This window comes from Tinamus guttatus, unplaced genomic scaffold (assembly GCF_059628265.1).
Source record: "Tinamus guttatus ecotype Peru unplaced genomic scaffold, ASM5962826v1 Tinamus_guttatus_pri_ptg000347l, whole genome shotgun sequence".
In the NCBI taxonomy this organism is placed as follows: Eukaryota; Metazoa; Chordata; class Aves; order Tinamiformes; family Tinamidae; genus Tinamus; species Tinamus guttatus.
In genome coordinates this window covers 1,877,165-1,904,543 of record NW_028288881.1, presented here as the reverse complement: position 1 = coordinate 1,904,543, position 27,379 = coordinate 1,877,165, and the positions used below count along the sequence as shown (strand labels likewise).

At 41.8% G+C, this 27,379-nt stretch overlaps 1 protein-coding gene across 2 annotated transcripts in view; it reads left to right on the top strand.

The window, feature by feature from the left end:
* Nucleotides 1-27,379, top strand: part of APP (amyloid beta precursor protein) — a 187,764-nt gene that overhangs the window by 149,342 nt on the left and 11,043 nt on the right. For both annotated transcript variants that reach the window (XM_088529802.1, XM_088529803.1), the window contains 2 exons: nt 13,923-14,144; nt 19,336-19,389. In XM_088529802.1, the coding sequence (XP_088385928.1) occupies nt 13,923-14,144; nt 19,336-19,389 (276 nt within the window). The remainder of the gene's footprint in view (nt 1-13,922; nt 14,145-19,335; nt 19,390-27,379) is intronic.

Sequence of the window (27,379 nt, the reverse complement as noted above, 5' to 3'; positions counted from 1 at the left end):
GCCTTATATTTTTTGTTGAAGCAAAACAGGAATGTTGAAATACGGGTGAATGAATAAGCACTGTAGGCCTTACCTGTAGAGGAAGGGACCTAGTTAGTGAATCGATATAGAAAAAAATAAGAGGAATTATCATCAGTTGCCCTTATCGTAATGATTCTTAAGGTTGTGATCCAAATGACGAACCAGTTCAGCCACTGTCAGTCTTCCTGCCTCTGTCCACACTAGCATTTAGGCTTGCACGGGAGCATGCTTTGGTAATGAAGGTTTCAGTCATCCCTGTTCGTTGTGTTGTGCCAAGATAGGCACTGCAAGGTTAACTTGGTTGCTGATTTGAGGTGGTTTCTAGGACTAGACAAAGATGCTGAGAAGCACATTGAGGACTGGAAAATTAGAGATGTAAAGCTGTTTTTCTGAAGCAATTCCTCTCTGTTCTAGTTAACCATACTTTACGGTCAGTGTTTTCTTTTGTTTTTTAAAATGACAAATAGGGAAAGCCACAAATTCATTGTACAGCTGCTGTTCTCAAAGTCTGTAGTTGATAAAGGTTGGACTAGTCCTACCTACTTCTAATACATTCTGCAATTCAGGAGGTCTCCTTTGTCACCTGGAATTTTGGTTTCTGAGTTGCCCCAGGCACTTGGTTGGTACTTCAGGAGACGGTTGCCTTCTCTTCGGGAGGCCAGGAAATGTCACCTTTGCCAAATCCTAGGGATTAAGTTTCCAGCCTGAATAAAGTTTCCTCTCTGTAAAACTGTTGCATTTTTTTGTGGCAGCAGCTCTTCCACTTGGGTTTCATGGGGTTTGTGTACCCCATGCAGGAATGTTTCAGTGAGCTCTCAACAGGTTTTCTGGAAGCAGTACCATCGTGTGCAGCTCTCGCCGCAGCATGCGCCGAGCCCCAGCCTCCAGCTTTCGGGATGGGCTCCAGGCGGGTGCCCGGGCTCTGTCCTCTTGGCTTCTCTGCTCCCCTCCTTCTCCCACAAGCATAACGGGACGGGAACAAGCAATCTCAAGCAGATGTCAGGTACCAGGTTAACTTCCAGCACTAACTGTGCCCGTATTTTCTCCTCGTAATTGATGTGACACACTTATGCATAGCCAGGAACCTTCATTTTCCAAATAAAACTCTGAATTTTCTGTAGCTTTTGATCTTCTTCTCGAAAGCCCCGTGGCCCTCAATTGAATAGATTGTCGGAACTATAGCAAAAAATACCTTGCTGGGTCACCATGGTTAAAAAATAGCAGAGTTCACCTATAAGAGCAAACAAGCTTTACATTAAGTGTTAAAGACTGTTTTAACAGTTTTTATATGCTTAATTACTGCTGTGATGTGATCCGGGTGAACTGCCTGATAAACAGTTAAAACATCTTCCACACAGGGAAGTTTCCATTATAGTGTTTACTGTGCCAGTGGTTTTGGCTCTTGGTATAAAACACTTCTCTTTTGATTTAAATACCAGTAAGATGCAGTGGAGCTATTTGCTGGAGCAAGGTGATGTATTCTGTTTTTAAGGGGGATCTAACAATGTCGTGTGCTCTACTGTGTTTTAATAGGCAGAGGTGGTTGGCAGCCGAGATGACAGGTACGTGTTGTTTCAGGCTTTGGAAGTCCTGCACATCATTAGGCAGCTTCAGATTGGTGAGAAACCTCTGTCATTTCTGCAGGCTGGAGGCTCAGCTCTGTGTGCTAGTAGAGAAATCTTTTGCTGCAGATTAAGAAATAAAAAGAAACCCTAGAAATAGATGCAACATTTTTCTCTTCCAGGCATCTCTTATTTTCTGTCCAGTTTATTTGACTGTCATAGGAAATTAGGCAGAGAATAGTAGATGATTAAAATAGATATAAATATACTTTACTGACACAGACGTTTTCAAATGCTTTCATTACTAGCATGCCGTATCCTCCCCATCTTTTGTACCTAAATAGTCTATTGTATCTTGCCATGAGCTGTACTGTTCATCAGGAAAGATATTAATCCTGATTCTTATGTGCACAAGCCCTTTTTGAATCTCATAAATATTGTGAACATGATTTTAGGGAAGCAGAGAACAAGCTTCCTGCAGATACTGTGAAAGGGATGAATGACTTTACATGTCTTTGGATCAGCTGGAGAGGGGAGCTCTATTAAGCAGGAGAAGATGTGGGGCCTCTTTCTTTTCATCTGCTTTTCAGAAATTTGATCAGAATTAAAAGATATCACAAAATGTTTTATGAGATATTTTTCCTTTGGTTCCTTTTGGCTTCCTTTGGTTTCCTCTGGTTCATTTACACCTTTGAGGAAATCTGGCCCAGTGGTTCAAGGGCTAAAAATTGACTTGTGGATTATAAACAAGTATTAATATTCTGGAGATCCACTATTCCAGTCAATATTTAAATATTTCATTCCAAATAAATAGTGCATCTTTTAGCAGGAGAAATTAGAAGGTCAGTTTTCAGTAGGAGCTAATAGCTAGAGGGCACTCTGTCCTACCCTGGCATGAAGTCTTTAGCCTGTATCCTTTCCAGTTCTCTTACTGTAGCCCAAGGATTTTTTCATTTATTTATTTCCTTAAATAGAAGATTATCACCCTCCGGAAGTTTGTGAATGAGAGAAAATGCTGGAATCGTAGTGGCAACAGATTTACTCTTGTACTACATCTATTTCATGGTCTCTGTTTTCTCCTATTTTTTCTTGTTTGGTTGTACACACAGAGAAATGTGGTTTTGACTAGGAATTCGGTTGTAACTTTCCAGCCATTTCATGTGCCATTTTCTGATGTCTTTCAGACCAGAGGCTGAGGAGTTCTCCTTGGAGACCCTAGTTTCTCCTGGTTAGAGGGGTTACAATTGTATGCAAGTGTTAAAAAGATGATACTATTTTTATAGCAATGCATGGATATGTTCTGTTTAAAAAAAAAAATAGGTCGTGACTGCCTCGTAGTTACATAGATACGAGCACAGATGCGTTCATAAACGTGTTTGATTTGATCTGCTGCTCTGTTCTGTCTTTGACGGAAGTAAGAAGAGAAGCTGGATCGCTTGTTCTTGCGAGGATACAGATAAAATACGTGGTGGCCTTGCAGTTTTTCTCACGTGGCCTTAGCCTGGTGTTATTTTTTTAAATTTTGTTTTTACTGCCCTGTGCTGCAGTGTGGCTGCTCTCAGCCTCTCTCTTTTGTAGTAATTGCTCCTGCCACTCCAGGAACTAATGAGTTAGCTTATCTTGCACCAAGTTTAAAATGTTGCTCTTTTATTGGGTGGATAACAAAAGTCTGGAAAGATCTCGATGTTTTCTAGCTTGAAAATATGATCTGAAGGAAGGCTTAGCTTAGAAGAGCTTGACTTGCTATGAATGTGTAGCTTTCAATCAAGTGAAATACTGTTTGCTTATGGAAATGCCATCACGTTTTGTTACAGAGAGTTTTTTGGTGCCCTAACCATACATAGACCTAAATATGTGTAGAAATGCATGTCTACAGCAGGTGAAAGGTATATGTGACATGCATGATGCAGAGGTCCCACAATTAAGCCAAAAAGGAGTCATCTGGGGAGCCTCCTCGTGCTCTCCTGCCCCAGCCTCTACCAGTTTGTGGAGATGGGGAAACCTCTAACAAACCCCTCTCCTTACTGTCTTTAATAAGTATCCATGAGCACCAAAGCAGCCCAAAATCGCAGGAGTAAAACCAATGCCACGGTAGCTTCCAGTTCATGGCAGCTGTTGAATGACGGATTTTATTTCACAATTTCCTCCTCTAAAGAAAGAGCTCTGTCATTTTGCATAAATTGGTCCAAGATTAAATTCCTTGTAGGAAATTTTACATTGTAAAAGAAGCAAATTAATGTTTTTGGAGTTGGGCACAAGTTTTCCAGTGCTACCAAACGGCTGTGTGTCCGAGCATCAGTCCCAGCCTGTCAGTACCAACCGTGTGCGCTCGATAATGCAGTTTGTAGAGGTAACACTGCAATCGCTGCTCCCAGAACAGGTCTCTGGACTTCTCATCTGGAGGAATTTGAAGTCTCAAGTTTGTGTGACTGTGGTCGGGCGTCCAGCAGGGCAGGGCAGAGGTGGCCTCTACTGCAAATGATGTTGTAAGTTCTGTTTTACTCGGGCATAACATGCTGTTCAGCTCAGCTCCATGAAAATGTTTAGGTCAAGAGTATTACGGTCAAGAGTATCTAATCTATTCTTGCAGGGCATGTTCTTATTATAGGGATAAAGAAGAAAAAAATTACCGAGGATGGATGATTTTACAGAATACCTGGATTGATGGAAATGTTGCAATAATCTCCTAGCAGTAAGCTCCCATGCACATGGGGTTACAAATGAAGCAATTTTTCATCAGCACTGCTTTCCCCTGCTGTGAGATTCTCATATCCCCAGTTTAATTGAAAAATACATTTTCTTGAGTAGCAATAGCCAGGTGGGGATTCCAGTTCTTTCACCGCTCTGCTCCCTGCTATTTAATGAAGTATATGAAAAATGGTAAAGAAGCCATCAAAACAGGACATGTACCCCTTAATTTGTATTTTTTGCTGTACATAATGAGCATATCGCAAGAATACTTGGACAACCCAGGAAACATTTGGCCTGTCAAGTGCTAAAGCTGCAGTTACTAAATAGCCAAAATTTATTTTGTCTGAGTTCAGTTTTCAGGGTTCAGTTTTGGTGAATTCTGATTTAAATTAGGACAAGTGAGTCATATCTAAAAGGCAGTTCTGTGATGAGAGGAATCAGGTGCAATAAATTAAAACTCATATATGTATATATAGTTGTAGATTATTTAGTTTCCTAAATACTCCTTAATCACTCTCTAAATAATAAAAATAGTTCCCTGGCTGCCTCAGAGTTCAGTATGCGTTAGAAATTCATGTGGGATTTGTACTTTGACCTTCAGAAGTATTTTTAGAAAATGATGAGTAACTGACTTCTTTCAGGTGTTGGAAACAGGAGGAGTTTAAATTTCTGCCCTGTTTTTGGATTTTACTGTGTTGTAAGGTCAGCAAGTAACTCTGATCATTTTTGTCAGTATAGAAAATGAGAATAAAGCTCAATAGAAGTTTTCAAAAAGTTTTAAAATGCCTTTTTTGTAAGGCAGTTTCAGCTTTAAGATGAATAATCTGCTAGAATAAAGATTTTCATGGCTTCTTCCCTCCTCTCATAGGACTGACAGAATAATAAGGAATACTTATTAATCTTGCAGAAAAGGCAAGGGCAGAGGGAATATTTGTGTTTAAATTTAGATTTTTCCACCTACTTTGAAGCATTTAGTGGTATTTTCACTTGGAGTTAAATATAGAGATAATTTTAAACTTTAGGATTTTAGCACAGTGCTCTGTGTGGATGTCGATGTGTATCATGTATGGTCCGGATTACGGTATCGAGTTACAGTTCCATATTCTTCCCCAAGCCTATTTTAATACTGCTTGGCTTAGGCTGGGGCTGGGTTGCCATCCTCTTCCTGGCGAGTGTCCTGAAGCAGCAGCACTTGCTCCATAGGCAGTGGGCCGGGCAGTGCTGGAGCGCAGAGCATCCCCGCCGGGCCATCACTGAAGAGCTGTTTGATGAGGCGTGGGTGTCTCTCTCTCATTTTTTTTTTTTTAACAATTCTTCCTATTGAAGCAGGAACTTCAGGGAATTTTATTGATTCATGTTACCTAGAAGAATGTTCTAAAGAATTTCTGGCAATATTTCAGACCAGACCTTTCCCCTAAGTATCTGAGGTGTGAATAAATTATTTTGCAAGGAAAACTCTATGAACAGTTTGTCCTAGGTTTCAAGTATGGCTTTTAAATAAGAGCAGCTAGAGTTGTGTGGAGCAGAAAGTAGTTGTCTCAGAAGTGTTCTGGTTACACTGGGCAGCCAGTAAAGAAGAGAGAGTATTTTGTGATTGGAAAGGAGAAGGAAAAAATGTCAGTATTTAAATTGCACTAAAGAAAAACATCTTTTAGTGCAACTGGCAACTAAATTACCTCTCTTTTACTCAAGCGGTTTTACTGTTATGTAAATACTGTTTAATTTGAGTCTTCTTTTCCACAATTGGTTCTGTACTGGAGAGAGGAAGAACGTCGTAGCTTTTTTGTTAAGAGTCTATAATCTATCTCCAGCAGCTGTTAAGTGATAGCTGACTGAGGTGAATGGTTTTCTTTGCTCTAAGATTATATTTTACACTTGCAATAGTCTCTCACAGTACCCTATTGGAGTTCCCCCCCCCCCCCCCCCCGGGGCTGCTTCTCTTTTTATCTTATTAAAGTTTGCTTTGGGGCAGAGGGAATATATCTAGAACCTAGAGATCCTGAAGCTGCAACTTGATGTTGCTCTCGGTGTGCAGGTAACTGCTTTTCATTTGACATTCTTGCCCAAAGGAATGGTGTAACATGGGAGTGGGATTTTTCAACCTTTTACTCCAGGGCTTTTGAAGTTGTGAAAGTTATTCCTGATACAATATTACTAATTTAACCACATAATGAGGAGGTAATGAGAGGGAGAGAAGGAGATAATAAAGATGGGGGAAAAAGAAATTGTGCCTTGAAGAAAAGAAGGGTCTGGCATTTGTATTTAACTTTTTTTTCAGAAATAACACAGGCTTCTGGTTTTAGACTTACCTTTTCCCCCAAGCTTCCTTTAATACTCTCTGCTTTTAACTAAAAGGAAAATACAGTCATTAACTAGGTTTTAACTAGTAATAAATTACATATATGCACACATCTATAAGCATACATTTATACTTAATTTTAGCTCATAACTAATGTCTTTAGTTGTTAGATAGCTAAGAGTTTGTTGTAATAATTATAGTATTCTTTCATTTAAGGTGAGGAATATCATAGCAGCTTTATTAAAAAAAAAAAAAAGTAGGCAAGATTCCAAGACCCTGAGCTGGCTCCGTAACAAATGGGAGATGGGTGGTACTGGTTCTTCCTTGATTATGTGTCTCGGAAATTCCCGTGGACCTCTGCTCAAAGCTTTTTGAAATTCTATAGTCACATCCGAAACTAAATTTGCATCAAAGTCCATCACAAATGAGAAGCAAAAACACCAAGCTGAATTCAATCATTACATGGTAATAAAACAAGCACCCAAGTGTGTCACTGAATTGGGTCTTCCAGAGCTTTCTCATGCTTTGAATACTGCTTTCTACCAGAATAATTTCTACAACATGGTCCACTTGCAAAACAACAGTCGCACCGTATATAAGTTGAACTCATTTGTTTTTCTATAGTGTAAGTCAATACTGTCTGCAAGGCAAATGCAACCAGAAGACTATTAAAGGCACCTCCTTACAGGAGAGGAATGATTTGCATCATTCTAATGCTATGGTTTTGGAAGCACAGAAATCTACATATGCGGAAAGAGCACAACCAGAAAGGAACAGAAAATAAGTAAAAGTGATGATAAATTGAGATTTTTTTCGTTATTATTTTTATATATTAGAAGGATATTCACTTTTAATATGGTTGCAATTGTTACAGCTACTCTGAAGTTCAGCGATGTGTTTCTTTCAAAACTTCAGTTCTAAGGCTGTATTAGGTAAGGCTGAAGAGTGGTTGTTACTACCTTATTTCTAGAGAAAATATTTTAAGTTTGCTATTTTACTTTACTTTAAATGCTCATGTTCCTAGAACTTGAAAAAAGCAAAAGTCTTATTACCTTACTGAGCGAGATTTTCATTCATTCTGAAGTGTACAAAGCTACTGCTTCTACTTACCCTTGCCCTAGTGGTGATGTCTCTAAGGAAAGAAAATAACAACTGTGAAACATTATTTTTCTGTGATTTCTGCTCTTTAAAGTCTCAGCTGCATGCCGAAAGTCAGCCTGCCCCGTGCAAGTTTCCAAACGAGCAGAGCTGGGCTGTAACAGGCCAGGCTAACCATGAGCTGGGGAGAGGCTCTGCTCTCACGAGGCGATCACGCGTCCGGCAGCACAAACCCGAGCGTTGCAGGTTGGGCTCCTCTCCAGGCCTTCCCGGTGCTGCTGCAGCGCGTGGCGCTCGCATGGCCACCCGCAGCGCGCGCGGGCGACACGGCGCTCCTGTGCCCGCCAGCAAGGTCCTCGTCAGAGCTGCTCTCCAAATTGTATTGGACTACTCTGTAAAAATGAATTAGTTCAACACTGGATGCCACCTAATGGTATTTTGCATCTCAGTAATATCATAATGATGGCACTTAGTAGTACGTGACATTATAATCTTCTAATACCTGATACAGCATAACACCGTATCAGGTATTAGAAGATAGAAATTGATTTTATAAAATATATGTTTGAAATTAAGCAGATCTTAATCCTTTCTGCTTAGGTGAAGGATTGAATGAGATTAAATTTGAGCTCACATGTACAATTTCTTCTGACTTGGGCAAAGGCTGGAGAAAATTCCCCAGGTCTTTTTTGGCATATTCCTTTCTTTCACCTTAGAGGAGGAAATATCATTTGATGCAAAAAGTTATGTATATTAAATCCACAACATACACAAATGACTTAACCTACTTTCCTGATGTTATAGAAGTTGGGTTCACTACAGGTATGGAAAGCACTTTGAGCCAAAAAAGTCACCTTTTTAAAAATCCTTACATTCAATAATAACACTTAATATTCTGGAGTTTCCTACACAAACCCTTGCTTAAAACACATGTCAGTGAAAATGACTTATGCAAAAATACATGGGCCTTCTGAATGTGAAAATCATGTCTTTGCGTCAACTTTGTAAAAGTGAAATTAGTATAACGCTTAGAGGTATGCTGTCATTTTATATATGCACATATACACACGCATTTGTGCCCTAATGTAGAGGCAAATACATCTATAGGAAAGGCATCAGGGAAGCCTCAATTTTAATTTAGGCTTGGCATTTTGACTCATGACTGCTAGGATGTAGCCACTGAAATTTACGTTAACACCTGACTACATTGCATTAGAGCAACTCCTGTGGACACATGCTGCTACTGAAGAATGTAAAACTGCTGTGTCCTAATGGAAGCAACAGAGTTAGTGTGTCTAGCTGGTTACAGTTTACCAGGTGCGCTGTGAGAAACTATTGGGTAGATGTTCTCAGCAAAACTTATTTGTAAAATAAGCATTTGTATGATTTAGACTGTCTTCAGACTGTTACAAGTTAATCTGTGTGCACGTGCAAATGTAGCAGTCGCTGAGACTTAGGCGCTTTGCAGGTGCTGCTGTTGAGAAGAATAAGGAGGTTGCTGACACTTTTTATTTTGTCATTTTGAAAGCATATTCTCAAAAGCAACCACTACTTTGGAAAAAGCATGTGTTCAGTTCAGATTGAATGCAGACTGAGGCAGTAAGACTGTCTGTAATTGTAACCATTTACTTGAGTTGATTCCCAAACAAATTTTGTTAAATCAGTGTATATTCTACCATGTAGAAGTGGTTTTAGAAAGGAGTTCTGATGTTGAGATTAAGCTGTGGCATGTGATATATGGGTGTTTTAACTACTGCATAGAAGAGGTGTTTTGGGCACATTTTGTCACCTAAAAACAAGTATTATAAGTTGTTTTGGAAATCTTAAATAATAAACTAGTACAGTAAGTAAAAATGATGACTTGAAAGATAACTAATGGATTGCTGGCATTCCAGAGCAGTAAGTAAAGCTGCTCTGTATTAAACTACAACCTTTATAGCTGTGTCAGTTAAGCATTGGGGTAAACTCTAGGCTGATATTGTATGCCAATATAAAGCAGATATTTACAAAATCTGTGGGTTTTTTTTTTTACCATTCTAAGACCCCATCACTTTGAACAGGATTTGTCTTTACCAATACGTGCTCTGAGGGTTCTGTAGTTGAGCTGATCTGAATGGTCAAGGGTCCACCAAAAGCTTCTGTAGCAGATTTTTATTCTCTTCTCCGATCCTCCTTTGCCTTCTGCTCTGTATGTCTCCCTGCCCCAGAGATGATGGTCTGAAAGGAGTTTGTAGTGGTGTTAACCTTCTGCTTGCTTTCGCAAACCTATTTCACTTCAGTATTTCTATATGTTTTGCTCAGTAGTGATAAACTGTGAGGAAATGCCCACAATGAGACAAAAGATTGTGATAAATCTGAGAAATGGTTTAGTAAAATCCCAGAAGTGAGTTTCTCGTGCTGAGAAAGAAAGGGTTTGGGTGCCTAAAGGAGGGCTTGTTGTAAGCTGGGGTGTAGGTGTCCTGTCTGTGAAGTACTTGTGCACCTGCACACCAGATCCAGAGCTGCTGGGAGAGCTGTGCTCTGGACTGAATGTGGGTCGTTCCCACGGCCGTGGGTACTATTGAACAACCGCTTCCAAATGACAGTAAGCTTAAACATCCTCTTTATTCTTCTGCAAGTGGTAGCAGCACTTGCAGCATGCCAGGAGATAGTGTGCCAAACAACAGCAGCAACAGAGGAGCAAGTCTGTTATGGGAAATTTGAGGTAGGATTTTTGGCCTGTTGGTTTGCTAGATGAAATTTTGAAGAGCAGTTTACAATCTCTTTATTTTCAACCCTAATGTCGAAAATCTTTGCCACTCAAAGTAAACCCTTGAAATAGTTTTGAATGCACATGCTGGCCTTCATCTTTATTCCCTGCTTATTTGCAGAATTGTCTTTTGCAAGGTGGAGGGATTGAACTGGCAACTGTGAAAAATGGAGGCAATGCTCAAATTGGTGACTAACGATGAGGTTGTATGGCTTTCCGTTAGTGTAACTGGTGACTCAAGCAGCTAACAGCACTGTGAACAAAATCGACACTGAAAAATTGATCTTGGAATTTGTCAGCTAGTGTCAATAACCATAAATCCTGGAGCAAATTGTTTTTTTAGCAGTTCTCAGCTTGGAGCAATTGCTTACACACGGGTCGCTCGGTGCCGCCTCGGATGCCTTGGTGCGATGGGCTCGAGCAGAGCGCCCGGCCGGGAGCTCGCAGGGTCTCACCACGGCTCGGCGTCTCGTCCGCCGCGTCAGATGGGCTGATTCACTTTGGCCATTGTTTCCCCCTTGTAAAATGGCCGTGATCATAATCCACTCATTGTAACGCGGTGCTGCCTCGCTCAAGCTATTGTGCAGGCCGGTTAGTGTCCGCGCCGTGCACGGCAGCTGAGCAGGGCACAAAGGGACCTGCGGGCCCTGGCGACGGCACCCTCCGTTCGGAGGCACCGAGCGTCCCAGTGCAGCGTCCTCCCCGGCACCCATAGCGTGGAGGCAGCCGCGCCACCATGCTAGTCCCGTGCCCCCCTGCGCCGGCCCGCAGCACCCGGCTGTGGCTGCCTCATGCGGCCTTGGCCTTCCTGCCCGCGGCACTCGCCTTCCTCCCCAGCGCCGTGCCAGCCCTGGGCGCTCCTCACCCTCGGCCTCCATCCACAGGTAACGGCGCACGCGAGCTGGGGGAGGGAGGACAGGAATCCTGAGGGTCGGCTCGAGGGCTCGGGATCCCGGGCATGAGGGCTCGGGATCCTGGGCACGACCGCGTGCTGCCACCACCACGGGCTGCCCCAAGCAGGGACTGAGGCACGGCAGGAAAGAGGAATTGCGCCCCCAAACCCATCTGGTTCCTCTGTCCGAAGGACTTGTTGGCTGTCGAGATGCTTAGTTGTTCTGCGATAATCGCTTTTCTGGGATTTAGGGTGACTTTTTATCATGATGCATTCAGATCATATCAAATGATCCTTTTTATCGTAACATATTTGGATGGTGTCATCTGTGACTACGTGACAGGCAGCTGGCACTTCAGAAACCAGCCTTCCTACTCAGAACACTAATATCCAGGTCCTTGCTCTAAAGCCTTGTCTTTGTCCCTAATAAGAATTAACATTGGTAATGGGATACAATGTCTGCTCAGAATATTTAATCTCTTTGGTTCTCTCCACTGTAAGGAGACACTTTAATTTGGTAAAGGATTAATGCAAGTGCACTGTCGAGAAAAAAATTGAACTTGCCTCCATGGTAAAGATTTATTGTGTATCTTATAAAATAATACTGTTTTCAATAAAACAAACACAAAGGGACAAACAATTCAGTATTACACAGACTCTCTATGCTGTCCCCGTAATTCATTTTAATGAGCAAATTAAATGACAAAATTGACTTTTCTGTACATATTAACAGTGAAATTGGCTCACTGTCTACTAATGCAGGTACTGCTTAAACAGGAAAATTTGGTTTGGACGTCATTTGACAGGATTTAAGACCTTTTTCTCATATTGGTCTCAGGGCTGGACTAATGGCTTTGTTATGTTTTGATGTCTCAGCTTTGGTGTAGTAAAAGGGAAGACAGAGCCACGTTAAGTTATCTCGCTATGAGATGGTCTTTAAGGGATGTATTGCAGAGCAGGGCCATAACAATCCTCCCCCATGAGGGCACTGAAGCAGAGCCAGCTCTGGTGCCTCTGGGTTTGGGGGATGCTCTGTGAGGGACACCGCGTGGGTGTGGGGGCTTCCATGGTGCTGTGGGCTGGGTGTTAGCAAGTGTGTTGCTGGAGTAAGCCCGGGAGGGAAATGGGACTCAAAAGATGTCAGTGAGGGCTGGGAGGTCTTGGTAGGACTGGACCTCACTGTCCTTGAGGTGGGAGCGAACCTTCACAGGGACTAGGAGGCCTCAAAGCCAGTAGGTTTGGAGATGTAGATTCAGTTGCTCACTGTTGATACAGAGAATTAAGTGAGCTCCTAGAGAGCAGCCCAAAGGGTCTAACAGCAGCGTGAGGTTTCCTGACCCTGAATTGCTGCAGATTTCAGATGGAGGCATGACGCAGTGACAGACAGTATAGGTCTTTAATGGAGTGAAAAAAAAAAAAGAGAAGCTCATTTTCTGGATGAAGAAGACTGAAGAATGAAAGCCTTTGTATCATCAGCTGGTGCGTGCTTGTACACACCATATATGACTATAAGCACTTGCACTCAGTAGCATAATCTTTACAATCTTCTGACTAAACTGTTTAACACTGTAAAGCTCAAGCCCTAAGTTCCTTGGCATGTTATTATCAACTCCTTGCTAGATTCCTCGTTGCAATTGTTTGCTTACTTGGAGGTACCCTGGTGTGCCAAGTTCCCTCAACGTTACCTGCAGATAATGCATTTTCTTTACCAAGAAACATTATCAGCAAAGAGGAGCTCAGTGGAGGAACATTGTCGTGGGGATCTGCAGTAATGAAGCACACAATCTCCTAGTTTACGTTTAACACTGAATTGGACAGTATGTCACATACATTTGATGAACCTGAAAAATGTTATTATTATTCTCACCTTGTTCTAGTGAAAAAAAAAAGCTTGTGTAATGTTGCCCAGGTTGTTGCTTGTAAAATGTTTTGCAGAGACTTGAATATTTTATCTAGCTGCTGTATTCAGCCTATTGTATAAACCTGAACTTAGGTTAATGCTACATATTTATATCACAGGTGTTTACTGCTTAAGATTATTGGAAAAGAACTACTTCAGTATTTTGGCTGAAGTATATATGTTAAGAGAGCAATTGTTTCTTCAGATTGAGTTTGTAAGCCCAATTTCTTGCAGTAAGTGCCATGGAGACTTAGGATTCAAGAGCAATGATGAGCTGTGATGGTCAGCATTTAAGAAGATTGGGAAAGAATAAAGACATTCCTTCCTATGTTTTTTTGCATGTTAACTTACAGCAATATGTTGGGAATTGATTTATGCTTCTCTTGAAAGTGATTGTGAAAAAGCCAGTGACTCATCAAGCAAAATCTCTGGTGATACATGAGTAGAAAACAGTCTTGGAAAATTCTGGTTGATATTAAAAAAAAAAAAAAAAAAAAGCTTTCCTGCTTTAGCAGCAGTGCTTATCACAGAATTCTGACTATCCCAAATAAATTTTTAAATTTAAATTTTTAAATTTAAATTTTTATTTTCATAAAAAATACATTTCATAAAAAATATCCTATTGATAAATTTTTACTATCATAGCACTGGAAAGGGATCATAAAAACCTCAAGCTCTTTTAGTTAGTCTCTGTTTTTCTTTCCTTGCAGATGAATTGCTTCAGAAAGAACAAAACTACTCTGATGATGTTTTGGCCAATATGATCAGTGAACCCAGAATCAGCTATGGAAATGATGCTCTCATGCCTTCACTAACTGAAACTAAGACCACAGTTGAACTTCTTCCAGTGGATGGAGAGTTCAGCCTAGATGACCTTCAGCCATGGCATCCCTTTGGTGTTGATTCTGTTCCAGCCAATACTGAAAATGAAGGTATGTACAAGTGGGGTAGAAACCCAAGATTATTCTGAATTGACTTTTGTGATTCCCTTTTTTACTTAGTTACCTGAAAATTGGCATCTTTCTAATATAAGCAGGATAGAGCTCTCAGATGTAAGTTTAGAACTGGTCTGCCACATCCGCTGTGTTTCTTCAATTAAACTGAGTCCAGACTAAAATTCTGAATTCACATATATAATACATTTCAGAGTTGAACTTACTTCTCTTTGGAAACAAAGCAAAATAAATTCTGGCAAATTGTTGGTGAGAATCCAATAAAATACATGGTGATGAGTTAAGGGAGATAGGTTGGCAGATTTGTGCAAACACAGAATGAGTGTTTAATTTAAAAAGAGCTCTTTAATTGCTGGCATGAAGAGGATTACAGAGCCAGTACAATGCCAGTGTATGAGTTGTGTTTATTTTTGGTTTTGGCCGGAATGTGCCGCAGATCTGTTGTTCTTGCATATCTGCACTGCAGATGGATAGAGAATTTATTTTTCCCAAGGAGTACTTTATGTTGTTTATGGAATAAGTAATTGAAGAGACTGTAGGATATTTTAATAATTTATGTATAATCTGGAGTTGGTAGTTCACTTAGGTGCCTGAGCCAATTGATCAGAAATGTAAAGGACTTCGGTCATGTCAAGTTCCTTCCTTTGTGTTTGCTTTCCTCATCATTACTGATTTGATAATGACAAAAATAATGTTTACTGCAAGAAGGAATGGTGGTTTCACAAAGGCTGGAGGAACAGAAGACTTGTTTCATGATTTGCAAAACAGAAATTTGTCAGTGCTTTGTTGAACTGAAGAACACAGATGTTAACATCTTACAGAAATCTTGTGAAATCTCAGACACTGTATCTGCCAATTTTGAGCACAGCAGCCCATTCTCCATGACTTAGTGTATTCCCTTTTAGTCTCACTCTGACACAACAGGTGAGTGACTGTGGGCACTGGCTGCCTGGCAGACACAACACGGGACATGGACACAGACGTGGCCGTGAGCTTGTCAGGCCCGGCGCTTGTGCTGGGTGAAGTCAGGGGCATCAAGACCCTTTCTGTGATGGAGCTGATCCTTCCCTAGAGGCCAGAAAAGCTTGGGGTCAGATTAAACATGGCTAGGGACGTGGGCAAGGGTCAAGAAATTAATGATCTGAAATCTGAAAGGAAAATGAGAGACTTGAGGAGGAATGAAGCCAAAGTAAGACAGGGAGTCAGGACTGCAGCTCGGCCTGACAGAAGGAGCAAAGAGAGCTGGAGCAAACTCAGGAGGAGAGGCCAGCAGCCCAGGCCAGAGCGTGGTAGGTGGTGGCTCCTGCCGAGAGGGCTCTGGAGCGCGGCTCGTGTGACGCGCCGAGCGGCCCGGCCGTCCCACACGCTGCGGGCTGGGCCGCCGCTCGTCCGCCTGCGTCCCCATTTCCTGCGCATGCCGAGGCTCTCTGGCAGGAGCAGGCTGCCAAGCTCTGGTGGTCTCTCTCCCACAGGATCCTCCAGCGTGGCGCTCTGCAGGGTTTCCCCTAGGTGGGGGCCGTGCGGGATTGATTCCTTTACCTGCGACCTCTTCTGTGAATCTCATGGTGGGGGCCTTTGAAGTAATGTTTACTGTGTGGGCATTTTGTAGCTGGGCATGGACCCTTGCAGGGTTGAAGTTCCTTCATGCAAAAAGGTCCTTCATGGTCAAGTCCTGCGCAGTTAGAATGTGCGTTATTTGATGACTCAGACCTCCTCAAGTTTTCCATGTTTCTACAGTACTACTCTGTCATCAGTTCAAACCACAGCCACAAATAACGTTGGCAAATGTTGTTAATCTGGTCATATCTACAATGCCTTCTTTCTCTCTTTAGATATATTCTCTATTGTTATCTTTGTCTGCAGCCTCATTTCTTTTCTTCTCTGCGTGTCTCAGCTCTTCATTTCAGAAGCCCAGGACTAACTCTGCCTTTGTCTTCTCTTCCCATGCCTGTTTTCTTCCATGGCCATGGTATAATCCCAGGCTTCATTTTAACTGCTTCTAACAACTGGTATCGCTCTTGTTACAACATGCTTTAAGAGGGTGGAAGAAGAAAATAGTAAACTGACACATTTTTCTCTTTCTTCCTCTTCCTTACCCTTTTCCCTCAAGGTCTCTTTGCATAGTCTATTCTTAAAACAGTAAGTTCCCTGATGTGAGAAGGTTTTTGGTTTTTTGTTTCTAACCATGCAGTACTGAGCAAGTCATTGCTGTTTCTTAACAAATAACAGTTAATTGAAAAGGCGTACATTCAAAATTCATGCTATTTAGTGCCTAAGTGTTGCGGCATTAGTGACCATCAATGTCTCTCTCTGCTGTGAGATGCTGAGCGTGCCAGTAAAGTACCAAGAACTGAGGATCTCAGCTCCCTCTTACATGGGTGAGAGTAGAGGCTGCTCAGCACCATCAGGAAAATCACAGCAGGTTCAAAGTGAAGGTCCTGTTATCTGGGGAATCTGCTGAGCAGTCGAAGCCCCAACAGTGAAGCCCTGACGCTGCAGAAATGCCTGGGAATTTTGCCAATGATTTAGCTGGATTTAGTGATTTACCTGGTATATTCTACCTTGTAGATAAAGTTTGCTTTAGTGACAAAGCATTTATCTTTTTCTAAAATAAGAAGAAAGAAGTCTGTATGTCTTTAATTGACAAACAATGTTGACATTATGACGTGGCCAGCTCACCGCTTTCCTTGGTCAGTTGAATATCTTGTATGTGGCCTTGTCTGTTCATCCGTACCTGTTCCTGAGCTTTTGGGTTCCACTTCTTTATTTTTTGAAAAGAAAAGCATTCACCTCCACATTGTGCTCTCCTTCAACCTGACATAAGATATGAGGTGGGCTGTGTACCCTGCATGAAGCTGGCATAGTGTTGTGTGATGAAAAAAGCAGGGATATGCCAATTTTAATTTCATGAGGCTATATGGAAAATAGATTTGCCGTCTTAATTCTATATACAGGCTCATTTGTGCCTATTTCTGTGCACATGGAAGTTTTGGAGCATCAAAATGAATGCAGGTTTTAAAAAATATTGTGTCAACAATACACTTTTTGTGTACATCTTTTTGTAGTTCTGCTTATTCATAAAGCAAAACTCATTCATAATTTAAATTTCTCCCTTCCGTGTTGCCACGGTCCAAGGAGGAAGGCCGCGGACAAGAGCTGGAATTAACCATTACTTGCACGTGCATCAACGCAGGGGCGAGAGCAGGCGGGGTGCAGGATGGACACTGAAGCTCAAAAAGAGGCTGCTCACTGAAGCCGGCCTTCCTTTGCACCGTGCCACCAGGGCCTGCTGCGCTGCGGTACCAGGGTCACTGTTTGGTTTGGAAAACCCTCGCCTCGGAGCTTTTGTTCCCTGTTTCCATCCCACAGCTGTTGTGTGACCTTGAGCAGGTCATGTCACTTCGGTTGCTTTCTGCCCGTTTTGAAACACGCCCTTCCTCCTGTGAAGTACTTTCAAACTGTACACTACAGGAATAATTATTCATTATTAAAGCTTTCACCCAACTCCACGGAGAATGCATTAGCCCTAGGTCAGGGCCACGCTGTAAAACGGAAGTTTCCCCCAGCCTTTTCTCCGTGCAGCTGCCCTCATTTTTCTTGCCACATGTAACTGCTCTCTCAGTTCTTCGCAGCTCTTGCTGCAGTCCCTCTGCGTGCCTCCCTGACCTGTGACAGGGCTGCAAAATGCTGCACAAGAAGTATATAAAACCCTTCAGCGGTCTAGGAAATAGGTAGAATAGGTAGCTGTGGCAGGGGCGGGTAGGGAAGGAGAGTCTGCAGAGGCAGAAAAGACCCATGGTTTGGAGGGGCTGACGCCTTTTTCTTTGTTCCCTTCAGGCCTTTTCACAGAAAATCACTGCTGACCCACCTAAGCAGTGGAAATTGTTTGAGGAAACCTACTGGAAGGCTTAAATAAGAAAATACTCCAAACTGTAGCTTTTAGTTAAGGTTGGAAATTGCTTTTTTTATAGCGCTGTGTAAGGAAGCAATTACAAGGCCGGCTAGCGCCTCTGCGAGCCGCAGTGAAGGGAGGGCTTGTCCCGCCGCGCCGCGAGCACCCTGTGAGCGCTGCGCGTGGGGCAGCAGGCGTGGGGCAGCCCCTGCTGCCCGTGCGCTGCGTCCTGCCGCGGGGGCCGGGGCGGCCAGTCCTGCGCACCAGGATCAGGGCGCCACCGAGAGAGGCTCTCGCCTGTAACCACAGCAGGGCGTTTGCCAGGCCCCTAGGAAGGCCGAGGAAGTGACCCGGGCTTCCTAAGGAGGTGGTGAGAATTGTGGTTTTGGTCAGTTTTCTGTGTGCCTGTTTGGCTCACCTGATTAGATGGTTAGTTTTTCAATCTAGAAATTCAAGTGAGTACCTGATCTAAAAATTCCACAATTCCAAGCTGTGGCATACATTTATTTACCAGAATTAATTTCTTATTGATACTTCTTACAAATAGTAAATGAAAAAGGCAAAAGCATTGCAACAAAAGAGAGAGAAAAATTAGAAAAAAAAAAGAACAATGTTTTAAGCTGGTAAGGTCTCAGTATGGCAATACAAGGGTTTTAAAACTGTATACTGACATCAGATTAGACTGGATTTTTTCATTTCTCCTTTACTTGCCTTTAAAAAACTGGAGAACGGATTTCTTGTCTACAAATCAGGCAACCTGCATGCAGTATTGATCATATTTTTTGATGTGCTGTACTATTTTCAAGTCTCTTAGCTAGCGTTTTAAAAAATCTCTATTGCATGGAAAAGGCAGTCAAGCTTCAGTGGGTTTGTAAGTCACCATTAATCAAGATTTGCTGCAAGAACTCATCGTATCAGTTCTTGCTGCCAATTCCAATCAGAAGACTGGAAAGGTTTGCGTGTAATGCATGTAGGTTCACTCTTTAGACAGAAATTCTTTGATCTTTATAGTTTCTCATTTTAAACAGAAACCAGAATATGATATAAAATTGATGCATCAGCTGTGAAACTTTCCTTTTGAAGTTTTGCCCATCCCTTCCTTTCACTTCCAGCATTAATTGAAGGCAGATCTCTTCTAGCTGTTGCCTTTTACAACTTTGTGTTTGCAGTGCCTCTCTCCTGCCCTGTCCCAGCAGAAGAGCAGTTGACCTTATCGTTTTTGGCGGTTTTGTTTATTTTTTGTTTGCTTTTTCTTTTTTCTTTGCTGCACGTGCCCAGTTGAGCCAGTTGATGCCCGCCCAGCTGCAGACAGAGGACTCACCACACGACCAGGTATATATAACTTGCGTGGCTTTTATCTAACCTGTGTTTTCCCAGCATGCCTGTGATCTGCTTGAGATGAAATGATCACCTTTTCTTTGGAATAACCCTCTGTTAAAATGTAATGCTGTGTCATGAAGCAGGAGCTGGTAGTTCAGGGAAAAGCTCCCCCACCAGCCCCAGCAGCCACTGCGCACGGACTGTGCCAAGGGCATTCAGAGGAGGATGTGGGACCCAGAAACCCAGAACTTGCATCAGCTTGTCAGCTCTGGTAGCAAAAATGTTCTCACCCTGCTCATACAGACCCCTCCACACAGCTGTTCATCCCCCCTAAGCAAAATGGTGCTGGTTTGCCCGGGGCGGGTACCTGTGTCTCCCCATGGACTGCAGACGAAGAGGGGCTTAGGTTAAGCTGCACTCATTTAGGAAAAGTGAGGGGAATCCAGTTGTTGGAGAAATTCAGGGACAGGATCTCTTATTTTAATATGTCATACAAAAAATGCTTTCCATATTATTTTATTGCTTTTCAGACTGTTTTACCCTCATGTATGTTTAGGAATATCTAGAACTGGCTGGTTCCACCGAGAGCAAAACCTTTTCTTTAAGAAGTGGAGACAGAATTGTAGTGTCAAGCCATCTTTTTTTCTTTTTTTTTCATTTCCTTTTTCCCCGAGTCAGATGAAGCTTGATCAATCTTTCCTCTTTTTACTCTCATCGTGTCTTCCAAGCTTCTGTCAGGAAGCATCTTGAACCACTCCCTCCAACTGTGTTTAAATCTTCTACATTACTCAGCAGTATCAAATGAAGTGCAGAAAATGCTATAGTGTGAAGTATGTTATGATACATCAATTGAGATGTAGGTCAAGACTGGCCAAGTAAGGTTGCTAGTTTTGTCTTAGGAATCTGAAGCCTTTGCATGAGTTTATAGTCTTGACTCATCCTGTGAAGACAGCCTGGAAGTTTGTGCAGATCTAGCTTACAGTTCAGTGCCGTTCTTGTAATATTGGAGTATTTCCATCTTCTGGATTCATTTTTCTCACCAAGAACAGAAGAAATGTCACCACAAATAAAACACACTTTAAACATATGAGTGGGAAACATGTTCAGACATAGTTCAGTGATAATTTTCGGGTCATATATCAGTTTATAGTCATTAATCTTTTTAATTCAGTCTTAATGAAAAAAAAATCTTATTAAAAGGCCTGTGCTTGTCACTAAAGATTCCTTCTTCCTTCTTTCTCTCCCCAAGTGAGGGAAATGGCTGGTATTCCTTATCTAGAAAACAAAAATAGTATTACTGCACTCTTCAGAATGAAGGGAAGGATTTTAGTCCGTTGTACCAGAGCCCTCCACTGACCAGGGACAATATGCAGGGTACAAAAAGTATGGTGAGGTCATGAGTGGTCGTTGTGAGTACACGCGGTAGACTCTTAGGGAAAGGTAGAAGTGTTTTAATTTATGGACTTCTGGGAATTAAATTTCCAATAGATAAAGGTAAATTTGCACTATAAGAACAACTGAAATTTTCGGTTCCAGTGCTGTAGTAGTACGTGGCCTTTGCAGTATTTGTGGCTTCTTGGCAGGAAATCTAAATGTGCAAAGGCCCTTCTGTTTTGGACACATGGGTTGAGTCCCTCCAGACTGCCAGGGATGCAACCTGCATTCTTCTGTGAGGAAGTCACTTCATGGGCATGTTAAAAGCTGTCCCTGTTTTACTCTCATGCCTAATGCAACAACAGAGAAAATCTCACACGTGTATACAAAATGAGGATGTTGCCATCTTAAAATAGTGCTAAATGTGTTGTAACAGTAAGCAGAACATACTCTTTTCACTGTTTCCAGAAAAGCCTCTTGAACACATTCTCTCATCCTAACACCTTTAAAGACCATGTCCAGACTTCTCCAAATTTGTCCTCACCAGACACAAATTGTGGCAATAAATGCCAGATTTTCCATTTTTCGTTAAAAACAATTTGAACCGCGTTAGAATTTCAATTTACAGAAAATCTGATAGCAATCTGAATATCTGTCATAAACTAGGAATTCTGGAAAGCAAAATGGTTAGTTAATCAAATGGAGTGTGAAATACAAGAGGGATTTTGCCAGTTTAAAAGTTACTGTGTTCTAACATTGTTTTACTTGTTAATTATAAATTAAATCAAGGTTGGAGGCTAAGAGAGGAAGAGAGAGACTTTTTTTTTTGCAGTTGTTGTCCTTTTGGATTAATCCATTTTTACAGTTTGAGGCTATTGTTTATGAAAAGAAAATGTTCCAAAATGGAGGATATTACTCTAGAATGAAACAGGATTGACAAGGGACCCAGAGGTAGATAAAATACAGAGGTAGATAAAAAACCCTTTGTTGTTCTAATTGCTCGCATTCCAGTTGATATCCTGAAAGATTTCGTAGTCTTCACTTCTTAGTGTCATCTTCCACTTGTTTTGCTCAAGTGAACAAGGCATCTGACCTGTTTCTTCAGGGTAAAAATGCTTGTATTATGTCAGCCTGCAAGCATCCAAGTCTGCCCTTAGGAAAAGTCAACATTCCGTAGCACGTATTTCAAAATTCTTGAGGAAGATGTTTTCTTTTAATGACTAACATGCACCTACAAACACATGCCTTTTTTTTTCCATTTTCTTTTTTTAGCACTGTTTGCATACAACTTTAGCACTGTTTGCAACAACAAAGCATACAACTTTGTTGCAATGATCGTTAAGATTTTCTTTATATGGATCATGATCGTGCAGATCCCTTTCCCCCAAGAGAGAGAATTTGGTCACAGTACAGCAAAGAAGTACGAATACCTTGTCATTCCTAATCCTTACGATAAGTTTTATGGAGGATCCTGTTACCTGACTGCTCTCTCAAAAAAAAAAAAAAAAAAAAAAAAGTCACTCAAGATAAATCACGAAATGGATATCCATCTATGGATCCAGTCCATAGGTAGGAAACTTTAGAAGTAAGGACCAAGCTTAAAGCATTTAATAACATTAAGCCAGTTGTCCTAAGGTCTGCCTCTGCAGTGCTCCGCCTTGACCGGCAGCAGTCAGAGGTTAAATCTGAGTGTGAACTACATCAGTCGGAGGAGGAGAGCAATGTCAGGAGGAGAAATTCCTGTTTCCTAGAAAACGCCTGAGCGGTTCACACTGCTGTGTGCAAGGACGCCAGCTGCTTCAGCGCGCTGCCCTGTGCAGTCGGGCTGCAGAGGTTTTTTGATTTGGTTTGGTTTTTTTACTTCCTCCTGACTGCACATAAAGCTGGTTCTGTGTCTTTGGCTCCTCTGCTGATAATTCATGACATGTCCATCTTAATTCTGTTAGGTTACACAGGAGGCTGAAGGGGTTTTAGGCTCTCTAAGCCTAATGACTGTTCTGCAGGATCATTAGCACATATGCTGCAACCTACATGGTGCGAGGGCATAGAGCAGCTTAGTGAATTATTTATGATTTTCTGGCCAGAAATTGCACTTTTTTCCTGTCCTAGTGATGTTAGTTCAGTGCAGTTGACTTAAGCCAACTGTCTGCAGCTACCAAATTAAAATCATTATTGGGTTGGATTTTTGCTTCAGATAATTATTTCTTATAAATAAGATAATTATGTACTGCAAGTACAATTATATACTCATAAGTACAGCATCTGCATTGGCAAAAGCCTGAAAGAGATGATCAGATTTCACTTGTTTTTCATTATTCATTTTTACGTACACATAAATTATCCTTGGTCTTCTGGGGAAGAATATCTTCATACTAAGTTCAAGTAAGAGGTTTTTGTTGTTTTGTTTTGTGTTGTTTTTTTAACGAATAAAAACTATTTTTCAATCTGTCACTGCCTTCTCCAGTCTGAAAGCCCTGTTGTCATCTGTGGAATAAAATCACCCCACCATTGTAACCACTCCCAAGGAAGGACCAGGAAATTTGAGTTCCAGGCAGTCTTAAAGTCCTTGTTCATCAAAGAAACTTAAGTTGTCATTGCAACTTAAGTTATCTTTACAAAAGCAAGTTTATTATTATTGCTTTATACATGAGGAAAATGAAACAGCTGAAATAATTTGTACCAAATCATAGACCAAATAATAGTTGAATTCCTGGTAAGAACTCGCAGCCATCCCCATCCCAGGTGCCTGTTTTGAACATTACGTGTGTTTCCATCCATCCTTTTTTCAGATGAGCCTTTGCCCAGATAGAGGAGTGTGCTACGACACTAGAACTTCTTTTCTACACCAGACCCAAGCTCAACAAATCTTTTTGTTCTTGAAATTACTGAAATGCAACTCATGTCTCTGGGTTGTTTTCCTTAATTTGGTGGTTCTTGATTTTTGGATGTGCTTTTTGTGTTTTTCTATGCAGGGACCATGCAGTTTGGGTAGTTTCAAGCATCGTTGCTTAGAAGTTTGATTTTTAAGGCCAAAAGAACCTGGAAGACCACAGGCGTGTGTATTATTTCAGATCCCAGCAAAACAAAATCTTAGAAGGCCATTTAACTAGCAGAAGAAGCAATTATAAGCAGTGTAGTAAATAATGTACAGCTAATTACTTCCTTGATATTCATTGTATATCTTTATTCGTGTTCTTCTTAGAGCCTAAATATATATTTACACAAACACAAAAGCTCATCTGTATGAGAGCAAAATGTTCCTCAAAGGCACTGATTTGTTTGTATTTCATATGAGTGGTTTTTTAACTCCCTGTGGATGTTTTTTTTTTTTTTTTTGCTTTAAGGGCAGGGAACAATTAAGTTTATATGTACTGTTGTTTTTGAAGTTTGGTCTTCATACGTTTATAAAAGTAGTTATCATTGCTAATTAGCAGCAATCTAATTAAAAAACCATCATTCAAGGACCTTGAGTACTCAAGAGCAAAGCAAGGTTAAAAAAAAAAAAAAAGTTGAATCTTATTTTCTGGTATATATAAAGTAAGCAGGCAAACCTATCGTTGTTGAATAAATGCTTTATCTTATCAGAGTATAATAATGTTAACTAGCTAATTGGATTCTACTGGATGCTCTTGAGCTTGTGGTTTTGATGACTAAATAAATTTGTTATTTTTGCCAAAGAGGTGCAATTAATTTATTTACCAGTTGAACAGTAGCATTTTAAAATTGAAATAATGAAGAATGCCAAATTGAGATGCCCTAAAGATGGTATGTATTTCAGAAGAAAAAGCATTAATAATGATGATTATTTGTGAATTTGCCATCAGAATATTACTCTCATTTTTCTTTTTTTTTTAGATTGGCTTTTGTATTTGGGTGGTATATTTTAGACTTGGCAATGAAAAAAAATCATTTGTTTTCAGTCAGAATTATTTCATAGCTAGTTCTTTTTATTTGCTTTTATTCAGTGCAAGGGTAGAGCAGATTAACCAGCCTTTAGTCTTTTGCTTCTGACCCAAGTCACACCCATCTGATAACACTTTTCAGAAGACCTTTGTTTTCCTTTTCCTTCTTTGGTTACCACCTTTGAAAAGTAAATCTTTGCTTATAGCATTTAAATCTTCAAATATGTGTTCGCCGGGCCGAGAAGGTTAATGAACAGGAAAGAGAGGGGCGTCGAATAGCGAGTCCTCCACGCCGCGGCACTGCTGAAGGGCAGCTGATAACCCTGCATGTAACTGTGTCGTACCAAGGACTGGATTCCAGTGCAGTCATGGGTCTCCTATCACACAATTAAGTATTTGTAGAAGAGCACTAGTTTACCCTAGTCACACTTTCAATTATTTTCACTTCTAAAGTGGGAAGGAGGAAAGAAAAATTACTCTGGCATTTGTTGTTAGTGCAATTAAAGCTTCTTCTTCCTCTGTCCTTGACCTTTTTCCTTTCCTAGATATGATGTACAAGTTTTAGTAACCACTGAACAGCAAGCTCTGTTTCCTGCTCAGATTTCATGGCTGTTTTTGGGATGCTGAGTAATAGCAAGCAGACCGCTGGGGCTTGATCCCACCGGCCCAGAGCAGAGCTTTTCTGCTAGGTGTCTCATCAAAAGGCTGGTCCCCCGCTGCAGCCTGGCCGTGGGGCTCCTGCGTTGTCCTAAAGCAGGAACAGAGGGGAGAAGGGGAAATGTCACTCAGAGAAATGGAGCTTAGGAAGGCCTGAGGGCTTGAGGGGTTCTTTTTGCCACTTGCAGCTCAGCTCACTGATGACTTCCCACCCTCGGTCGTTGCTTGCCACGAGGGCAGCTGGAAAGCTGCTGGTTTTGCTGCCTGTGGTGGCAGTTCTGCAGTTACCAAAGGTCCTCAGCCCAAGCTGACCCAGCTGGTGTTCACTCAGAGTGGTCAGGGGCAGGAAGAGAAGTCCCCAAGCCCTGTGTCCTGCTCTAGCTGTGGTGCACGAGGAAGGTTACTTGGAGATTTCACCTCTGCCTGGGCTCTCAGCACATCCGTTGAGCTATCGATAGACTTCCAGAACTGAAAACTGTATATTCATCTTGTGTTTAGCGACCATGGATGAACCTTTCTTCTTGGCATTGGTTCATGTGCATTTCAAACGTGCTTATGATTTGTACCAATGAGTTCCACAGTCAAGTTCTGCATTGTTACAATTATATATACGTGTATGTATATACGTACATATATATATATATTTACTTTATTTTCTTAGTTTCAGATCTGTTTTGTCCTAACTGTGTTGTTGTTATGCGCTTTCTTAGGAAAAAAAAGTAATGAATAGTTGCTCCCTGTTGACTTTCTGTGCATCCTTCCCAGCTGTGTAGCCCTCCGTAGTGCTCCCCTTAGCTGTCTCCTGTCTAGTCTGAAGCCCCCTCGTTTGTCTGGTCCTTCCCTGTATAGAAACCCTTCCCTGTAGTGATCATCACTGTCTCCTGCTTTGCCCCTTGTCCAGTTCTTCGGTGCTCTGTGAAGATGGGGTGCCCGTGTTTAATGTGAGGATGCCTCTTAGATTTATCTGCAGCGGGGTAACAATGTTCTCTGTTTTCTCTACTCCTTCTTAACTACTCCTGACTTTCTCTTTGTCTTTTTGAGTGCTACTGAGCCAACTGCCCACAGAGAGTTATCCACAGTGACTGCAAGGTCTCTGTCCTGGGTGAAACAGAGCTAATTTAGAGCCCAGTGTGGTGTATGTATAGTTAGGGTTATTTTCCCCTGTGTGCATCACTTTACATTATATCAGCATTGAATATCATGTTTATTGTGCACTCAGAATTTCTGCAGGTTTTTTTGCAGCTCCTTTTACTTTGTCTACCCTCATTTTTGTTATTACTTTTGATGCTGATGACTTTATCACTGCACCATTCACTCCCTTATCCAGATCACTTTACGATTACCAGAGCACAGATGCTTGTCGGGTCCTGCTGGTAACCTTCCTCCATTGTGAAAAATGACTGTTTCCTGCCTTCCTGTTCAGTTACGGGCAGTTGTGTAGGACCTTCCCTCTTAATTCTTGCCATCTCAACTTCTGCCAGAGCTCTCATGGAGGTCCTTCTCTGAAGTGTTTTGGAAAGCCACATTCACTCTAAGCTCAATCACTTTTCCCCATTTTCTTAATAACTCATCCAGTGGCCTCCTACAGATTTGGGAGGCAGGACTTCTGTCAACAAAAGACAAGCTGATTCTTCACCAACATATCACATTTATCTACATATATTCTATATTCCCTGTATATGTAGCTTCATTCAGCTTCATCGCGGCAGCAAGAAGCTCTGTTCCTCCGCAGGCCCCTGCCTGGAGGGAGCTTCCCCCAGGTGCGAGCGGGGACCGCGGCCGCGGGCTGGAGGCGGCCGCCCCCTCGGCCCCTGCAGCTGCGGGCAGGGAAGCAGCCCTGGGAGAGCCCTTTGGCCTCCCCAGCTGTCCCAGCGTGCGGGAAGCTGCTGGCGTTGCTGTTCCCCAGCCCTGCGTCCTGTCACCCGAAGGGCAGCGGGTTTGGAGAAGCCTCCGTGCTGCCCAATATGTGTTCTTACTTTCTTCATTTCCTGTTGATGCAGATACGGGAGCTATTTTGAGATTACGCAGAAAGGAGAGTGAATTGATTCTTACTTTATTTTGGAAAACTA